At 30.4% G+C, this 18,806-nt stretch overlaps 1 protein-coding gene across 4 annotated transcripts in view; it reads right to left on the reverse strand.

Moving 5' to 3' along the window:
- Positions 1 to 350: 350 nt before the first annotated feature.
- Positions 351 to 18,806, reverse strand: part of LOC121117912 (neural cell adhesion molecule 2) — a 236,131-nt gene continuing 217,675 nt past the window's right edge. For all 4 annotated transcript variants that reach the window (XM_071888648.1, XM_071888649.1, XM_071888647.1 and 1 more), the window contains 9 exons: positions 11,929 to 12,088; positions 11,025 to 11,220; positions 9,409 to 9,506; positions 8,902 to 9,014; positions 7,946 to 8,138; positions 5,526 to 5,635; positions 3,997 to 4,156; positions 3,056 to 3,259; positions 351 to 2,628 (listed from right to left, as the gene is read on the reverse strand). In XM_071888648.1, the coding sequence (XP_071744749.1) occupies positions 3,075 to 3,259; positions 3,997 to 4,156; positions 5,526 to 5,635; positions 7,946 to 8,138; positions 8,902 to 9,014; positions 9,409 to 9,506; positions 11,025 to 11,220; positions 11,929 to 12,088 (1,215 nt within the window). In that variant the 3' untranslated portion in view covers positions 351 to 2,628; positions 3,056 to 3,074. The remainder of the gene's footprint in view (positions 2,629 to 3,055; positions 3,260 to 3,996; positions 4,157 to 5,525; positions 5,636 to 7,945; positions 8,139 to 8,901; positions 9,015 to 9,408; positions 9,507 to 11,024; positions 11,221 to 11,928; positions 12,089 to 18,806) is intronic.

The raw sequence follows: 18,806 nt of genomic DNA on the forward strand, positions 1-18,806 counted from the left end.
TTGGTAATCTCACTCACACAAGAGTTTTAAATCAAATTATTTAAAAAGAACTTACACCTCCAAAACAAATTCTGAGTGTTGTTCGTTGTCTTTCACGCCCTAGTGATTACGTTATACTCAGATGTTCTATCTTCATGAATAAAAAAATACAGCCTTGGTAAACAAAAACACTATTCACAATATTGTACATACCTTCAAAAAGTATCAAACTTATCCTATTTTTTACAACTTTATTATTCATAATTTTCCTTTTGAATAAGTAGACTTATATGATTATTATTATTTTACGCTTACCATTATAAAATGTTTTATTTCCAACTAAATTAATAAAAAAACGTTATAGTTTGTACTTTTATATATTAAGATATGTATTTATTTATTCCATTATTTCATAGGTTTTGAAATTTTGTCAGTAAAAACAATATATATCATGTACGTAACAAGGTGTGTGTATAATTAATTATAATTTCCATCATTATTACTCATTTTAATATTTATAACAATAATAATTAATAATAATGAATTTAAACATTGTTTATTTGTTCCATTTGAAATGTAAAGGACTCATGAGCAATCAAGAAAAAATGCGATGCTCCCAAGTTATATTTGTATTTGTATTTCTAAATAAATTAAAAAATTAATAAAAGAAATCCTTTAAAAAAAAAAGAGTAATTAAACTAGTTATGAAATTGTTTTTGTTTTGTTGTGTTTTTCATGTAGATATTATCAAATTTGGTTGTGCTTAATCTTATAGAAAAGATATGATATAGAATTTCCCAATCTCTGACGGTACTAATTGTCGAATATTTTTATTAATTAAAGCCGTACATACAAAAATGTTAATAATACATTATTGCTACCCAAATATATAAAACAAAGTAGCTTCATAGTCTACATGAAATTGTTTTTCCGTGCAAGGTGTCGCTTTTTACAACATTACGGTACACGTACGCAACTTTTTATTCCCTTTGATGAATTCAACTTGTTAATTCAATGAAAAGTGTGAATCCATGGGTGTTGGATAGATGGTTACAGAATAGCATTCAAGTATACTCAACGCCTCTTGCAGATAAAAAAAATTGTTTTCTAGCCAACTATATTTGGCCAAAAATTGATCACGTGGCCCTCATTTTGTTTATTGGTTTATAGCCTTGATGCGAACAAACATGTCTTGCTTTTACTTATTCCTTAGAAACTGAAAACTATTTTTTTGTCTTTTTATTATTTAAATAATTATGAAATTAAATGAGAAATGAATCTAAGCAACTGCGTTATGAATTGCTGATCAATTATTTATTAATATAAAATCAATAGGTAAATAATTCTTTAATTTATTCTATACACAATTGTTTTATTTCAACTAGCTTCTTCCATCCAGAACTATTCTACTAATAGAAAAAATAGCCTTTAGTTGGTCAAAAAAAAAAAAGGGTAAAAACGAGTGAATGCAGTTAAAAAGGCATGAACAAACTAAAAAATATATATTATGCCTATAGTGGGGGGACATTCTGTAGTTTGTTGCTAAAAAAGTGGGCCATGCTGAGAATAATTTTCACAGCACTCTCTATGTGAGTAACATACACCCTTATTTAAAAAATAATATTGTTATTATTATTCAAGGAGTTGTATTATTTTGCTGTAAGACGGCGCCCCTCTCTATCGCTTTGTTTACAAGATAATGTAAGTAACCAAACCTAGTGCCCTGTTAATCAAATTTGTAGATACATTTTCAAAATTTCATCATCCTTTTTCAACTATAAATTAATATAAATATAATGTGACCATCAATACTGTCCTTTCTAAGGAATGATGGTACGTAATGTGATAGTTTTTAGGCAGAAATTCACAGCACTTTTCACATTTGAAGACATTGGCAAATAAACAATGAAAACGTAATAGATTTTGTATTTATGTGTCACTAATGAATAACTATCTAATTGACAAAGTATCGTTATCAATTGGAAAACTCTATAATCAAATTAATACAACTGTTAATTCAAATTGAAAAAGAGTTGACTTATGAATAAATTGCAAACAGTAATATTTGTATGTTTAATATAAAATATGTTTGTATGGATTTGATATGTATTTTTTGCGTTAAAGGTAAAACAGGTCTAAAAGTTGGGTATTTAAAAAAAAACAAAATATATATATATACAAATATAGTGGTCTTTTGGAAATACAATAATGATTTTTTTAAAACTATACAAGTAAAAGTATTATTTAAAACTTCTGATACTCTTGATAAATTATTTAAAAAAAACAAAGAGGAAAGAATGTATTTGTCTAAGAAAAGAAAAAAATAAAAAATAATGTGGCCTCCACGGCTAGAATTGTTATTTATTTTATGAATGACGAAAGGAGGAATATGACAATTGTTGCTGTGGATGATGATTTCGATGAGGCTTCCCGCAACTGGTGGAGCTATTTATAATGCTACTACTAGGAAGAGGATTCACAGGTTTTCGAGGTAGGGTGTAATAAGGTATTGAGGCTCCAGTAGATTCCCCATAGGTTCCTACTTCCCTGTTACCACCGCCATGGTACTCTGGAGGGGGGCGGTATGTGCTGATGCGGATACCGCTTTTGAGACCGAGTCATTGTACTGCTACTTGTGTAATACTGATTCTGAAAATGATTAAGAACTCTGTTAGTTACATTCATGCGGTATAAAAATAGGGCTTGCAAGTTGTCACAATAGGCGTTAGACTCACAACTTTTTGCCTAATGTCTCACGCCACTCATTGCATTTATCACACATTTGCACTCGTATCATCTATGAAAGTAGTTCAAAATGCCTAATTTTGAACCACAATGTTAAATTTGAAGCAAATAAATATTTGTATTTATTCTTCCTTTTAACTTGAGTGAACGGTTGAATGACGTCATTATATACGTAATGACGTCAAGTTGTAAGATAAGAACTCTTACGCAAAAATGATTTCATAACTCTAGAGCCCTCTAAATTCTCAAAAATATGTGGATACTGCTGATTATTTTTTGGGCTAAGTACCACAAATGATGAAAGCTAGCAACGCCCAGATGGGATACATACATATTTTCCATTCCAATCCTCATGATCCAAAGGATTGGGAGTACCAATTCCCTTGTCTGTTGTAAGCCGGCGGGGGAGTGATTCCTCCATGTCTGTCGATTGCGTCATTGCTAGAAGCTGGCTTAGCTATTGCAACGGTTGAAACGAGGGGATTAATAACACGACTTCTTAAGTCTACTTCTTCATTAACTTTATTTACAATGCCTGAAAGGACCAATGGGTTTTGTATGATTAAATTTTGTCATTACGTACGTAGAGTTTCATTATTTGAGTAGACATTTTTGTAAGGAAAACACTAGCTTTATAAATTAGAAAAGGAAAAACAGTTGTAACTTGCACTCTTTCTTCTTCTTTTTTCAATATTTAATAGGTCTTGTTGTATTCACTTCTACCTCTAAAGTAAGCATTCTCGCCGTTTTTTGGTCTCAATTGTTTTAGAAATGCATAATAAAATAAATATCTATATATGAATTATAACTTTTTTCCTCCACTAATGGTATTTTAAATGTAGAAGGTTCTTATCTTTGTAGCAGTAATTAATTCTATCTCCCCAAAAATATTTAACTGGCAGCTGATAAGAACAAGCGTCTTATTTCAGCTGTGCCATACGTCTCTTTTTTTTCTTACAAAAATGCCAATTCTAATCATTATTCACTGCTATACATGGAACACGTACTTTTTAACCAACTATTTGCTAAAGAATGTTTGTATCAAAAGTTTCAATTGATTTTTTCTCAGATTCTGAAGAAAGAAAAGGGAAGTAAGGGGGGTTACAATTTTGGCCTTTTAAACGGATGTCGTATGTGTATGACCCCTAATCAAAAGTTAAGTTTGAAAATAATCCCTTTTGTTGGTCATAAAACGATGGTGCGCCTTCCATGTCTAGAGTATTCCTTGCTTTATTATAATTAAAGGTATTTGGGGGTCAAACTGATCATTACCGTATTGAAGAGAGGAATTGTTGTTCAAGGATCCAGGAGGAGATGATTCAAGATTTTTTGAAGATATTAATGATCCAGTTTCATTTTTTCTTGCTGGTGATGATGTTTGAGGAGGAGTAGAGCCAGAAGATCGACAGTTTGTTAATTTTTTTGTGAGTACCTTATGACAAATGTTAAAAACAAAATACACATTAGAAAATAATATATTATATTGTCCTTGGGATATGTCTATGTTGGTAGCGAAAGACACTTACATTTTTGACCAAAAAATAAATATATTATAAACAATAGTGAAATGGCACGACTTCTCCAAGGGAGACCATGTGTAAACTTTATTCCCCTACGCTACAGACTCAATATCGTATATTTTAAAATAATAATGATAAATTAATAGATGATTGTTACATTAATTTAGAATTTTGTGAAAAAAAAAATTGACAATAAATTTCAAATATTATATCGATTACATTTTTCCTCCTTTCATTGTACACTTTTTTTTTTGAGGAAAAGTGTACATAAGAGTAATTGATGATGACTTGAACTCGATTTAGAGACGTCACGTGTGACTTAATTTGCAAGAAAAGTAATTAAAACTTTAAAATATACCAATCAATGTAATTATATATTATATATGATTATTAATTTTTTTTATTTAGGGTTATTTGTTCATAATCATTGAATGCTTATTATAAATGTATATGTTGTGTACAAGTTGCAATGTCTGTACGAGTTGTAATTCCATATAAAAACATTGTACAAGTTTCAATTTCTTCATTTTTAATGCAGTACTTAATGAAAACATTGGGCATTCTAATTATCAGCTATTAATTGACACTATCATTTCATTTGGATCTATAATTATGACATGTTTATTAGGCATTTATGAGTAATATAACAACTGTGGGCATTTTATCTTTATAATTTTCTACAGAATACTTATATTTTAATATTTTTTACTAAAATAGCCAAAAATTAATCCATTACTATTTCGATCATCCATGGAATATTCAATTATTGTCTGATCCCCATTCCAAGTACTGTAAATCCTTCATTTACAATTATTCCTCTCATTTTTTAGTTGCAAACTGAACAGTTTGATAGTACAAGCAGTAATTGGTTCAAAATCGCAACATGTACACAACATATACCTCATATATTAGTTAATGAAACAAAGTTTCACCTCTGGGTATTTATAGTAGTATCAACTCTTCTTTCTTTCATTCTAAAAGGATATTCCATTCATGGTAATTATTTATTTGGGAGGGAAGGGCTTTACGTCATCGGAAAGCTAATATTTTTATGACGTAATGGTGTTTCAAGTACCGGATCTAATACAAATTTTGTATAGTACCATCTTAAATGCGTCAGTACCCTTTTACCACTATAATACCAGTACATATACCAAATAAGCATCGCCATACATGTCTGATCCCCTTTGTTCCGGTATACCGGCCAAGAATTGTGCCTTCCTACTGTTATATATATTTACATAAATATCATCATCATATTACATTTTTCAGCTGACTTACCTTCCTTTTATGAAGAAGAAGTATGAGTAAAATCCCGATTAGAATCAATGACACACCAATCCCACTGACCAAAAGTAATAATGAGTTTGTTCCAAATGCGGAGGAGAAAACTGTTTGGAATGTGAGTGTAATATATTTATAATTAATATCAATAATTAACGACTCTCATAAATATATATAGTTATATTAGTAATATTATATTATTAATTTTTCCTTTTCGTCTATATTTTTTTTTTAGATTCTTCCTCGATTTCTGTAGGAACAACAAATTTACGAGCAAGTTATTATATAACTACTTTCACCTTTTACCCTCAAATTATGATCCGTTTTTTTTTAAATTCTTCTTCTGGTATTATATATTTATTTATTATTAGTGTTGGGTGGAAGTCTGAGACGGTTATAATTTTTCTGAGGGACCATGTACAAAGTATATACGGAAATTTTTGGCATTTTTTGCCACCTACCATGCTCCCATTTACTACACATAATAAACGTACTTAATTTTAGATTGAGTTCGCAATTTCAATACCCTTCCCCTCCTCCTGCGTTTTTGTTCATAAGCCCTAACATCAAATCAATTCAATGATCGTTTCCGCCAAATTTAAAATTGCTGTTTTTTTAGAGAAGATTTTTTTATGGTATGTATGACATTTTGTTAGAAAATGACATTTCGATCTACAATCTACACAGTCTGCACAGTTTCAAATAATTTCAGAGGAATTGATTGGATGTAAATGCCTGTCTTAATTTTCACTATGAAAATCCTAAGCCGGCGTAGTAACCAATTCGGTCCGAGTTTGGGGTTGAACCGCTAATAGTAAAATTTGGCCTACAAAAAAATCTGTCTTCATCAGTCCCATAGAAAATTATATTAAAAATGACTTTTTTTTGGAAAACAAACTTCCTTTTTTTGATGTTCTCCGATTTAAAATTTTGGTTGTACAATTTAATTACCGGAGGATGGTTTCCGTACAGTGTTAATTTCGTTGGATTTGACTAGACGAAAGATATTCGTCAACAAATGCTTTTTACATGGCAATTACAAGACAACAACGTAACGAAAAAAAAGCAACAACGATGAAAATTAGTACAGATAAGTTAGATAAAATCCCTTAATTCAAATTTTTGGTCTCAGACCGCGTGTCATCACTAATATTTATATTGTATTATTGTACCTAGACCTCACACATATTATTGAATACTAAGCAGCTTTATACCTACATTTTTGCATGTAGATATCATTAGACTGTCCCAATTTTGGGTTAATATTTTTCTTCTCTTCAAAAATATCTGATCTGGAGGGGACAATCAAAATACTATTTTTTTGCAAAGTTTGAGGTCTTTTTTTTGTTGAACATTGTTTTAACACTTTAATTAGTGCTAAATTTTGATATGTAATTTCTATTAAAGAAAAATTTAAGTCATTGAGGGCATGTAAGAGAGTTTAAATGATTAAAAACAAGGTGTACAATAATTGTGTCTAATAAACTGGATCATAAAAAATATATCGAGTACCTTTTTTTACTCAATACCTTCTATTTAAGACAGTAAAAGAGGGTTACAAATGGGTAATTTCTACGAAAAAAATAACTTTTTTTTATTAATTAAAATAGTCTGCACCACCCCAAAAATGGCCTAAGACGTCAGCAACTTTGCCAAAGTCAGTTTTTTGATTGTACAGAGGAGAAAAGTTATATGTGCAGGGTAATACAAATATTAATCCGAAAAAGAGGCAGTCTAATATACATGTACATTTGAGTGTATGAATTTGTATCCATTTTGATCTCAGTTATTTATAATGATGAGGAAAAAGATTGCTAAACGCTGTTATTTTTGTAATGTATGTACTATGTACTTCATTATCTGTAATTGTTATGGGAACATAATTTCTTTTTACAACCATTGATAAAACGTTGAATCTTCTATGTACCAACCCATGATAAATTTATGAAGTACTTTATTTCGTCGAAAGTAAAAAATTTATTGGAATGCCAAATGTTTATTAGAATAATCTCCAATTAATTTATTCAATATTGTACCATGATGGTTAAAAAAATTATAGTTAGGTATAAAGGTAATTTTCAACCCAAATAACCTTTAGAGAAAAAACTAACTATTAATATGTCAAATAGACCAAATGTTCAATATATTTTTTTACATAATTTATAAATACATAATTTCCTATCATATTTTGACCAATTAATAAGAAAAAATTGTTTGTATTAATGAACCATAATTTGTAAAAGAATAAATATGGTATCTGTACTTAATTTTAAGAGAAATCAGTACAGCCTATTTTTGTATTGACGAGATATATATTAAAAAAAACCAACGATAATCATAGGACTTTTGGATTTGGTTTATGTTAACATATAGAGGTGTCACTATGTTTAAATAAAACTAGGGCTTATAATCAATACCTATTTCTGTCCGTTTCTCCGGCTTATTGACATGAATATCCGAATACACAACGACCTCAGATTTCCCTCTTTGATTCACTGAATACACTTTAAACATAACTAGATTTTCATTGCGAAAGTTCCCAAGGCGAAAAAGAGGCACTTGAGGATTGCTTACGTTCTGTATAAGACGATCCGTTATCATGTCATAGACCTAAAAAAGAAAAAGAAAATAAACCACCAACGAATATTCTCTAGAAATTTGTACGTCCCGTCCGGCCCCATCCTATATATTAAGGTCATGTCTGAATCGGACATCAAATTTGTCTTATCATAGATTTTTTTGTTCAATGCCTTGATTATACAAGTCCGACAGTGATATTATCATCATTTAATCTTACCCATGCTTATAAAAATGATAAATACTTCAATTGATAATAATTACCACCTGTTTTTGTTCTTGAAATATATTCAAAGTTTTACTCATTTAATTTAAATGCTAAACTGTGGAAATATTATTAAAAATAGGTCCGGCAACAATAAAATCGTATGGGCAAACACTCACTTTAAGGTGACGTCATTGGGACATAAAAAGTAAAAAAAAATAGTTGTTTAATTTTGGTTTTTACATTGATTCCTTATTCATCAATGCTATATTTAAGTTTCAATTATTCTCCCTAGTAGTAGAATTCCTGTATTTGAGATCCCAATTTCGTCATTTGTTATGCTTGTCGATTTTTATTCAGAACTAAAAGTCCTTGCTGACTAATTTTGTTAGAATAACATTGAAACTGGTGTTCTTTACTATTAAATTAGTGACAACATGCACTGTTGAGGGAGCTTTCAAATTTGGAACCTTCTTCAAGAACAATGACACGACGGGAACGATTTTAAGTCTCATATTAAAGACCGATAAAACCTTTTTATTCCCTAATCAATGCAAAGGCTCTATTTTTTAGTGTGTTAGCTATACCTACCTCAAGGATAAATTCCTGCCCGTTTCCACCATTGTAAGAAGCAGTGCATGAGACAATGAGTAAGTCAGCTGTTTGGTTATTCAAAGTACAATTTCCTGGTGCATTTGGACGACCTGAAAATTATTGTTTATGTTTAATTTAGCAAAAATGTTTGTGGTGGAGGGTGTTGCTCCTAAATATCTTAATATTTTTTATTCAATTCTTAATATTAAATGTATTTAGGTATGTACTTATGTATATTTTTTAGCATAGCATATAAAAAATTCATAGGAAATAGTTCTTTGATGTTTCTTTCTTCCATAATAGAATTGATGATCTATAATTTTCTTATCTTATCATATGTTAAAGAACAAAAAAAAAAAAAAAAATATTAAAAAAATGGGTGAAAGGGATCAAAGATGATTAACTATTAAATGGTTTTTTATATTTTACAATAAACATAATCATAAAAATAAATTGAAACGGGCCGTACTGCTTACATATGTAGTGTTTATGTGTTTTACTTACTGACTGGAGTAATTTTAAAAGAACAAGGCTCTACTTGACGTCCAATATCATTTATTCCTAAGCAACTAAGTGTTCCATAATCCAAATCTGAGTCTGGTCTGAAAAAGAAAGAAATAATATATCAGTACCACTATTCTTTGAATCTATATCTATAAAGAGTTGTGTAGAAAGACGAAAATCTGAGGTAATATAATTGAAAAGTCATGTGATCAGTTTCTGAGCATTTTTTTTCTGGCTAAGAAACGACTTTGTTATCCACTGGTGGCGCCATGAGTTACTCCTCTATAACACGGTGTTACTTCAATAACCCGAAAATATCCAGATAATTTTGATGTCAGCTGTATATTCTCTCGTCTCACTTGATACGTAAGACATATTGATATTTCATAATTTATTCTTTTAGATAAATAAACGAAGTAAAAAGTTATACTTAGAGATGAACTTTGAGTAAGAGCGCGAGGAAAAGGCGGGAGCAATACATACGGTATTACTGAATTAAGGCCCTTCCTAATATCAGCTGCCCGTTATATGATTTTAGTGTCCGAAAATTAAATACTACTCTTTAAAATAGCATAGATGGAAAATATTATCATTATATTTAAATTCTTTTATATTTATTTTGCTATGGATTTTTAAATCAATTTACACTAGAAGTGTGTTCTTCTTTCAGAGGGAGATCTTACCACTCCTTGATTAGTAAATAATGAGCAAAAAAGAAGAAAAAACATAAATCGTTTTTCCTTTTCGCATTGGTATACTTAGTTTTTTCTTTACAAAGATCCCTTCTACCATAAATATACTCTGTATCTAAAAGAAGAAGAATACAATTTTTTATTAATCCCTCATTGTATATATAGGCCATCTTATTATTTCTATGACGAAATTTTGGATATCATATACAAATACAAATATATTACTAAGAAATATTATAATTCAGTATCGAATAGATCAAATACTTTAGTATTTTGAAATATACTTGCATTTGTAATTCATTTTAAAATTGGGGAGCAATGGTTGGGAAATAAATATTACGTTGAATTCTTATAGGTTTAAAATGGTTAAAGTGTGCTAATTGTGACTTGCAACATTATTAGAATATGATTTTTGTTGATAAACATTTCAGTTTTATTCTCCTAGTGCTCTTTCAATGGTTACATTTCCAGTCATTTTTTGATTGAGGATGTCTGAATGTGTGAGCATAATTATATACTTTGTTTTTTTAAATTATTATTTCAACCGTCTCTCGTCTTCTCTTTCCGTAAAGACTACAACTAACTTCACAACCTTGTTGGTTGCGAAGATAAGAAAAAAATGCATTTGTCATCACCTATAAGAAAAAATAGTAAAGTGGGGTTCTCTGTTCTTGTAATTTATTTAAAAATATATATCCAAAGATATATCTTATAGAAAAAAAAGTCGTTTCGGGGCCAAGAAAAGCTAACTTAGCTAATTTCAACTTTTTAGCTCTTTATTTTATAACTTTGGGAGGTTATAAGGAATTTGACTGATATAAAACACAAATAAATACTGTAGGTTACCAACTGACAAGTTTTTTGAGTACTTTAGACTTGGAAGAAATCCCATTTTTGGACAAATCTAATTAAATAATTACTTACTTATACTGAACAATGGATATACTCCCGTGATGTTTATACTTGGTACTTAGAACATTCACGGCCTTCCCTGAGGAATTAAACCACCATCGAAACTTTGTTACAGGCGGATTCGATGATAGCTCACATTTGACAGTCACATTTGATTCCTTGGGTACTCCAAAGACAGTAGGACCCGTTCCAGCACAAACAGGGCGGTCTAAAAATAAAAAGTTGTAGAATGGGTGATATATCAAGGAAAAATCTTGGCTAAATGCTTGTTTCCACCTAGTTAGGTATTTTTTTTTTTTGGATTTCGAAAACGCACATAGTTTTCAGCACGGTCTATATGTGGATCTATATAATGTGACATTCCCTACGGTAAAGAAAAAAAGATGGAAGACTTATGAGAAAAACAGACCATAGTGGATGTTAAGAAACTGTGGAAATAAATAAATATTGGTAACACATAAGTGACTGACAAACAGAGCTGCAGAATCGGAGGCGCTGCATTTTTGGTGAAGTCAGAAAATTTGTACTGACTCCGACTACAAAAAATATTATAATTTATGTTTATAGAACTTATTTGTAATCTGAGGCTTACATTGAGTGTTCCTAAATGGTTTTTCAAAGCCACTGATTCTCAAATTGTGGAGCACGCCCCATTAAGGACGCGAACATATAGCTTCTGTAAGAGTAGATGGAAAAGTTTTAGTAGTGTAGGGATTCAATCTGAAAAGCCTAGACTTGTCTGAATCAATTATAATTTTAATTAATTCTCTTCAAATTGCCATAATTTTTTTAAAGAAAATAAATGTATGATACGTGCATTTTAGCATCAACATATAAAAGTGCTTCAAACTATGTTCCTCGGAGTGTTCCAAAAAAATCGAACTCAACTGGTAGAAACGAGTCTGTTGGTTCTTACATTTGACTTGAAGAGACACCGGGTTACTCATTCCTTGTCCATGAGGATTCGAAGCTAAGCACTTATATTCTCCTGCTCTTGAGCGTGTGATTCTTTGTATCACAAGACTGAAATTGCTTAGAATAACTCCATCACTCACGTTATGGTAGAGAGGTTTGTCCTGTTAAAAAAAAAGAGAGATTTTTTCTATTATTGGTGAATCGATATTAATCAAATTTTCTTTTTGAAGGGATGTATGTATGTAAATAGGTACAAGGGTATAGTTTTAATCGACTTTGTATGATGTTTGTTCGTTTATTTTAGGGATTCAACAATCCCCTGATTTTCCTTTTCAAAAGTTAGTTTAAATAGAAAAATGATTTCATTCTTTTTATCAAAGAAAATAAACACATATTGTTCAAGTTTTATAGCATTTCATTAAGTCTTTATTGTTATTTTTTTTAAATCAATATTTATAAGAAGGTTAGAGCCAAAACAATCATTAGAGTTGTATATAACATTACCTGCCGGTATGCGAAAATAAACCGCAATCAATATGGTAATCAAAACAATTAGAATAATATTTTAGAGGAGAGAATCTTAGCTGTCATGAAATTTTACTAGATTAAATGTGATTGTGGCTATGAAAGTAAGGAAAAAAACACAATCCTCACTCTGTATCTAGCGAAGACATAGGCTTAAATTACTCCGATGTTGATTCTCAATTCTACTCCAAGTTCGACAATTACTCCTCAAGAAATTATGAATGTTACTCACTATTTTTCATGAGCATACTCTTTAGTGATTACATAATATTTAGATGTTCTCTCTTCAAGAATTAATAAATAAGGACAGCAGCATTGAAAAAAAACACACTTTTTTAATTGCCAAATAGAAAGAAATATATCACGGGTAAAGGTCATATTTTATATCATGATATTTTATGTTTTAACAATATGAATGAATTCAGGCTTGGAGATTAATCAAATGAATGAGTGCCTTTCATTTTTTTTTCATTTTTGAAAGTTTCAGGGCCTGAGCGGGGAAAAAAGATTTGAACGGCTTTTATTTCTACAATATCTTTTTAATATTCTCAAAAGACTTCTTTTAAACCTAAACAAAATCTAAAACCAAGAGACGAAACGACGACCAATGATTCTTTTTTTTTTGTACTAATTTAATTGGCTACAAGAATATCTTTTGTCCACTAGGAGGGGCTGAGTGTGTATGAATTATTCTATAAACTATATGAACTTACTCTTTTAATTTAATTAACAAAGGTTATTTCTGCTAAGTTAATAAATTTGGCATATGTCATAGCTAATAAGGATATCTTAAAAGGGATATCTCTTGAAATAAAGAAAGTTTTATTGTAGCGAACAAAATTTGAACAGCAATGGATATCGTGGTCATCGTTTCATGCTAAAATAATTAACAAAAAGAAATTTATGGATAGAGCGTCTAAATGTTTGTTTTAAAGAAATTAGTAAATGAATGGGAAAAAAGTGAAATGGGTACAGTGGCGGGGGAACTGTAGGGGCCATTCCCCTCCTTCCCTTTTGAAGAATTATTCATAATTATCTTAATAAAAAAAATTCAACATGGGAAAAAAATTTAAATGCTCATAATTTTGTAGAAAAATAAGCTCAAATTTATCTTTCATAAAAAAAAAAGATTATTTGTTCAAACAGTCTATTCTTAGAAAAATACATTTTTTGGTCGAATTTGGTATTTATAAAAAAGAAAGATTATAACACCCCTTATGACGTTACCACTTCCAAATGCATTCCAGTGTCGGTGAATGGGTTCAAACCAGATTGAACCTAGTTGGTTGATGCATTTAGCCATTTACTCAATAGTCCTATAAAATTAACTACGGAATCATCAAAGTACCTATATGTATGTAATAAAAATAAATTTCCCTTATCCACTTATTATACACTTGTTAGTAGTAGCAATCATCGGAGAAATTTGAATTTCTCATCAAAAAATCACATTGCCTCATCAAGGGGGAATGCCTCCCTTGAAGCAAGTTATGATCTTCTCCGTGACTCAGTTAAAGCTCAAATTAATTGGTTCTAATAAAAATTAATTTTATTACAAGTATGAATATTTGACCCAGTTTCTCATTCCGATAGCAATTATAATAATTTTTAATCCATTCATATATAGGAAAAAGTACAAACAGATGTGATTGAATATTTATATCTTATTGTAGCAGTATATTAAAAAGTTACGTAGTTATCTCTCAGGTTTCTTTCAACGGTGGTTTACCTACAAAAACTGAAAACAAAAAAGATCTTCAACGCTATTGATGGGGGGGGGACAAAGAGTATAACCCATATGTTCATTGTACCTACTTAAAATATGTGATATCATGAGGACACACACACTATACACATGTACAACTACAAAATTCTTAAAAAATACTTTTGAAATTAGAAGGAACAACATAAATTTAAATCTTACGGTTCATAAACCAAGCATGAAATTTAAAAAAAAAACTCTAAATAAATATCATGTCAACAGTTTATGATGATATGACTGTTTCTAAGTGGGGTCTTATTTGCTGTGCAGGTTTTAGCATATCTTATTATATTTTTTCAAAGATTTAAAATGATTGAATTCATTCATTTTGACTGTCGATTAAATATATTACATTTATTCACGAGTGTTGACCCTTTAAGATTAGCTACTTAAAAAAATCGACAACATTATAATAATTATATTTCGTACCGGTAACAATAAACGAATGGACTTTGACCTGTCTTTTGTGACTCTCCACATGGACTACATTTGATTCATAGATTATTTCTAAATGCTCGTGAAAAATAACTGGTGAACCTTTCTGCCATGTATGATGTTTTTCGGGCACTCAAAATTGAACATAGTTGCAATCTATACAAGTTCATTTTTTGAGTCGTAACAATAATGTTGTCACAATACCATTATTAATAGACCCACTAAAAATATAATGCAAAAATGTAGTTAAGGCAATTCATATGCAAATATCTAAAGCAGTACTTTTGATTGGGGTTCTAAGCTAGCTAAGAAATTAAAAAGATTATGGCATCAGTAGGCACCTATTTATATGAATTTACACCTTAAACTCTACCAAAAGATTCTCCAATCTACTTGAAGGCAAAACATAATCAAGTTGACTTAGTATCTTGTTAGCAGACCCAGTTATCCCTGTAGAAGTCATTTTTGGTGCAAGTTCATCAAGTACAGGCCCTAGGTCCTCTAGATTCTTATCATTAATAATCTTTTCCAAATATTTAGCGCTGTTTGTGTTATAGGAACCCCAATAGCCTCTATCTTCATGTGACGGGTAGCTGGCAATGTTGAGATCGTCCACTATTAGACACTCATTCTCCGAGTTCTGGTAATTTTTTTTTCCATTATGTTAGGTAACTAAAGCTTGGATTCAAAGTTTGGACCAAATACCGCATATAGTGTTGTTTTCCTTCCAAGAAAATCCATTTAGATTACTAAATAATTCCCTTCTGGGGACGACTCTCTAAATCTGAGGACTACGCGACTTTTTATAATGTCAATTATTCCTCTCGACAGATTGCTTGTCTTTCTCGTTACCTTTGTGGTGAAGAAAGAAGGAGTTTTCGGGAATAGGTAGACAATGTCATTTATATTTTCACACTTCGTATCAATTACAGCAACCACGTCATTAAAAGAAACTCCTTTGAAGTATTTAATTATATTTGTATGACTAAACAGCACTGCAAATAACAGTTCCAATATCAATTTATGTAGTACTAGCGGTATTAACTGGCATTGCCAGAGTTATTTGCTGTCGACAAACATACAAATGAAACAGGTAACTTTCAACCAAATCCTTGGTGTTACTCTCCGATTTTTATCAACACGCTCACACGTGGTACTCACTCAATACTTAGACGTTCTCTCCTCAAGAATAAAAAATAAAAATAACAGTTTCTATGTGATATGACGTCCCGGAGAGTGCTTTAGCTTGTTGTTAATCCTCATTCAAAGGCACAATCATTTTTTTGATTTGTTTAAAGTACGTCATTTTTCTTTCTTTTTTAATATGAGATGAACTAAAAGCTTGGAAGATTCAATTCCTTTTATGCAGTGGTTCTTATGTATTGTACTCCCTTTTTTCTATATACTGTATTGATAACTGATGTTTATCAGGGAGTACTCTATACATTCTCATTCACTGAGACATTCATACATACATACAGATAAACTTTGCTTTATTAATAAATATATCACCTTTTTAATGAGTCAGTACTCCGGCAGCACTTTTGTACCGGGGTACCGAACTACACTTGTAAGTTAATAAATAAATACATATTTATTTATAAAAACAAAAAGAGTTACTGATAAAGAATAGAAAAAAGTATTTAATTCGAAAAAAGAAAAGCTATACGGAGTCGTCCCTCTCTACGTATGAATGTATGTAGCTCATATGATGGTTATCACAAGGATAAAGAAGAACCTTTTTTATACATAAATATATTCTTCCTCCTCTCTTGTTTTTCCTTCCTCATTTTTCCCTCCTACTTCTTCTTCTCCTTGTTTCTTCTTCTAATAAGGGAGGATTTATACCCCCTAATATAGACAAATTTATACTTCTACTAGAACGACTATTCCTTCAAAATGTATAACATAGTAGATCTGATTGTTTTAAATGATGGGTCTTCTTCTCCGTCTCATCAATGACAATAGGGGGAAGAGCATTTTCGGTAATAAAATGGATTAAATACATACAACAGTTGGAGTAGAATAATAATAAAATATTATAATGGAACTAGGGTAGGAACACACTAAAGAGTTCTACGATAAAAATGATAAGGAGGGAAGGCGGGAAAGGGTGCTGCAATTAATCAGAAAAAAAGAGGAGAAAAAAATGAATATGCCTTATAATTACATATTATAACAAATATTTTTTCACCTGTTGCCCTCTTTTCTATATTCATGCATATACAGGGTTATTCATAAGATATTCATTTAGGCATTAATTCTAAAGACAAAGTTTAAGAAGTAGTAAAATACAAGTTATATTCGATATTTCTATGATTATTTTGTATTAATGACTTTTTCAATATTACTGCCATTGCTAAACACTAATTCGGATACATGAGTAATGGAAAGAGCTGCATGTTCTAGTGATTTGCTTGATCGGAAGGTCTTTCCATTCTTCATCGATGGTCTGACGGAAATACTTCAAACTCTAGTAGGAAAGAAACCTTCACATATGATTCTAAATAACCCCATACAAAATAATTTGCTGAAAAACGATTATTCGGTTCTTTGAGGAGTGTTTTTCAAACCAAGGAACGATTAAGGATGATATAATAACTGAAGTGTAATGTTATGGGACAAATCCAAAGCAGATTGTCATCGGGACTCGAAAATATTGCCTATACCATAAACAATAGGTCATTTAGTCGACATGGGGCCACTCTTTCATCAAAGGGAACTTCTTGGGAAGTTTTATCTCAAATTAGTGCATAAACTCAATAAATTTTTTGGTCAAAATGCATTTTTTCCGTCACAAAATCTTCTGTGCACAAATTTCTTACAATTTTTCGGATAATTCTTCTCTTTTGAGTCATTGCTATAGAGTTTTTAAATTTTTTGGAAAAAAAGTAAAAAATTGATAGCTTAGTCTATGACTCATTGGATTTTTACTATCTTAAGACCTTCATAATGATATCATATAATTGAATAGGTGGGAGCGGATATAAAATGGTCCTTAGGAAAATCATAAAGGGCAAAGTCTCTCAGGAGGAATAATCAGTTGATGGGAGCAAAAAGGTAACTCCGACTTGTTCATAAAGGTCCTCCAAGAAGTCATCTTATCCTAGATCAAATAAAAGTTTCTGGATGGGAAGGTTGTTTGATAAAAATACGGCATCCCAATTCAACACCACCAAGAAACTCCAAAATTATGTTCCGACAACTATGAGAATTTCTAGTTCTAAGAGGCTTAAATATCCTTATTCCTCAGATCAGAATCCCTTACATGTCCATTTTTAGGGTGTAATCGTTAAGGAGGCATATCAAATCCACCACTACATCTTAGGGACTAGGGATGAGTGAATATTTAAATCGAGTTTGAGCTTTCATCTTTGGGAAAATAAATGTTTTATTGTTGGAGTCTCAAAATCCAGATAATTATTCTATTTATTTTGACTTTTTCTTTCAAAATGGAAAGGGAAACATTTCAAAGCCTCACCCTGTATATGTACATACATAGGTATTTTACAAGAAAAAAAAAACAAAGTGTGTTTTACATTACTTTTTTCCCTCCCTGATAAGCACTCTTCGAATCCAGTCCCTATGCGTCTCATATTATTTTAGTAAGGTATTAGAATCGACTCATTAATAAATTATATGTTGTTTTTTTTTATAGAGAAAATGCATAAGATCAAATCTAATGCTAATGAATTAAGTCAATAACAATTTTAGATTGTGTGTTTAATTATAGTAATATTAAACACGCTAAGTACGAAGTTTTTGATTAAATATTTCATATCAAATCTGGTTTTAAGAATTTTTTATTTTAATTTTTTAAAGTAATTTTATAGATTGGAGTTCACTTTTGTGCAGAAAATTTCCTTATTTACAGCAATGTTTATTGCTGATTTCACATAATATAGAGTTTTTATTTTATGTTGGACGGTGCGATTCCTAGAAAAAAGTCTAAAAGTCCTTTTTTTAGAGTTATCTTTGGAGAAGACTAACACTACGTGTTTCATTTGGTTATTAATAAAATAAATTTATATAAGAAGATAAAAAACAAATATTTCATCGTCAAAAGATACTTTTTAAGCATCTTGGGAGTAAACTGATTTAATTTAAATTTATTTTGAAACAAAAATTATTTGTACGAAGCTGTTCCGGTCAATTCA

The sequence above is a fragment of the Lepeophtheirus salmonis genome, chromosome 5 (genome assembly GCF_016086655.4).
Source record: "Lepeophtheirus salmonis chromosome 5, UVic_Lsal_1.4, whole genome shotgun sequence".
Taxonomy (NCBI): Eukaryota; Metazoa; Arthropoda; class Copepoda; order Siphonostomatoida; family Caligidae; genus Lepeophtheirus; species Lepeophtheirus salmonis.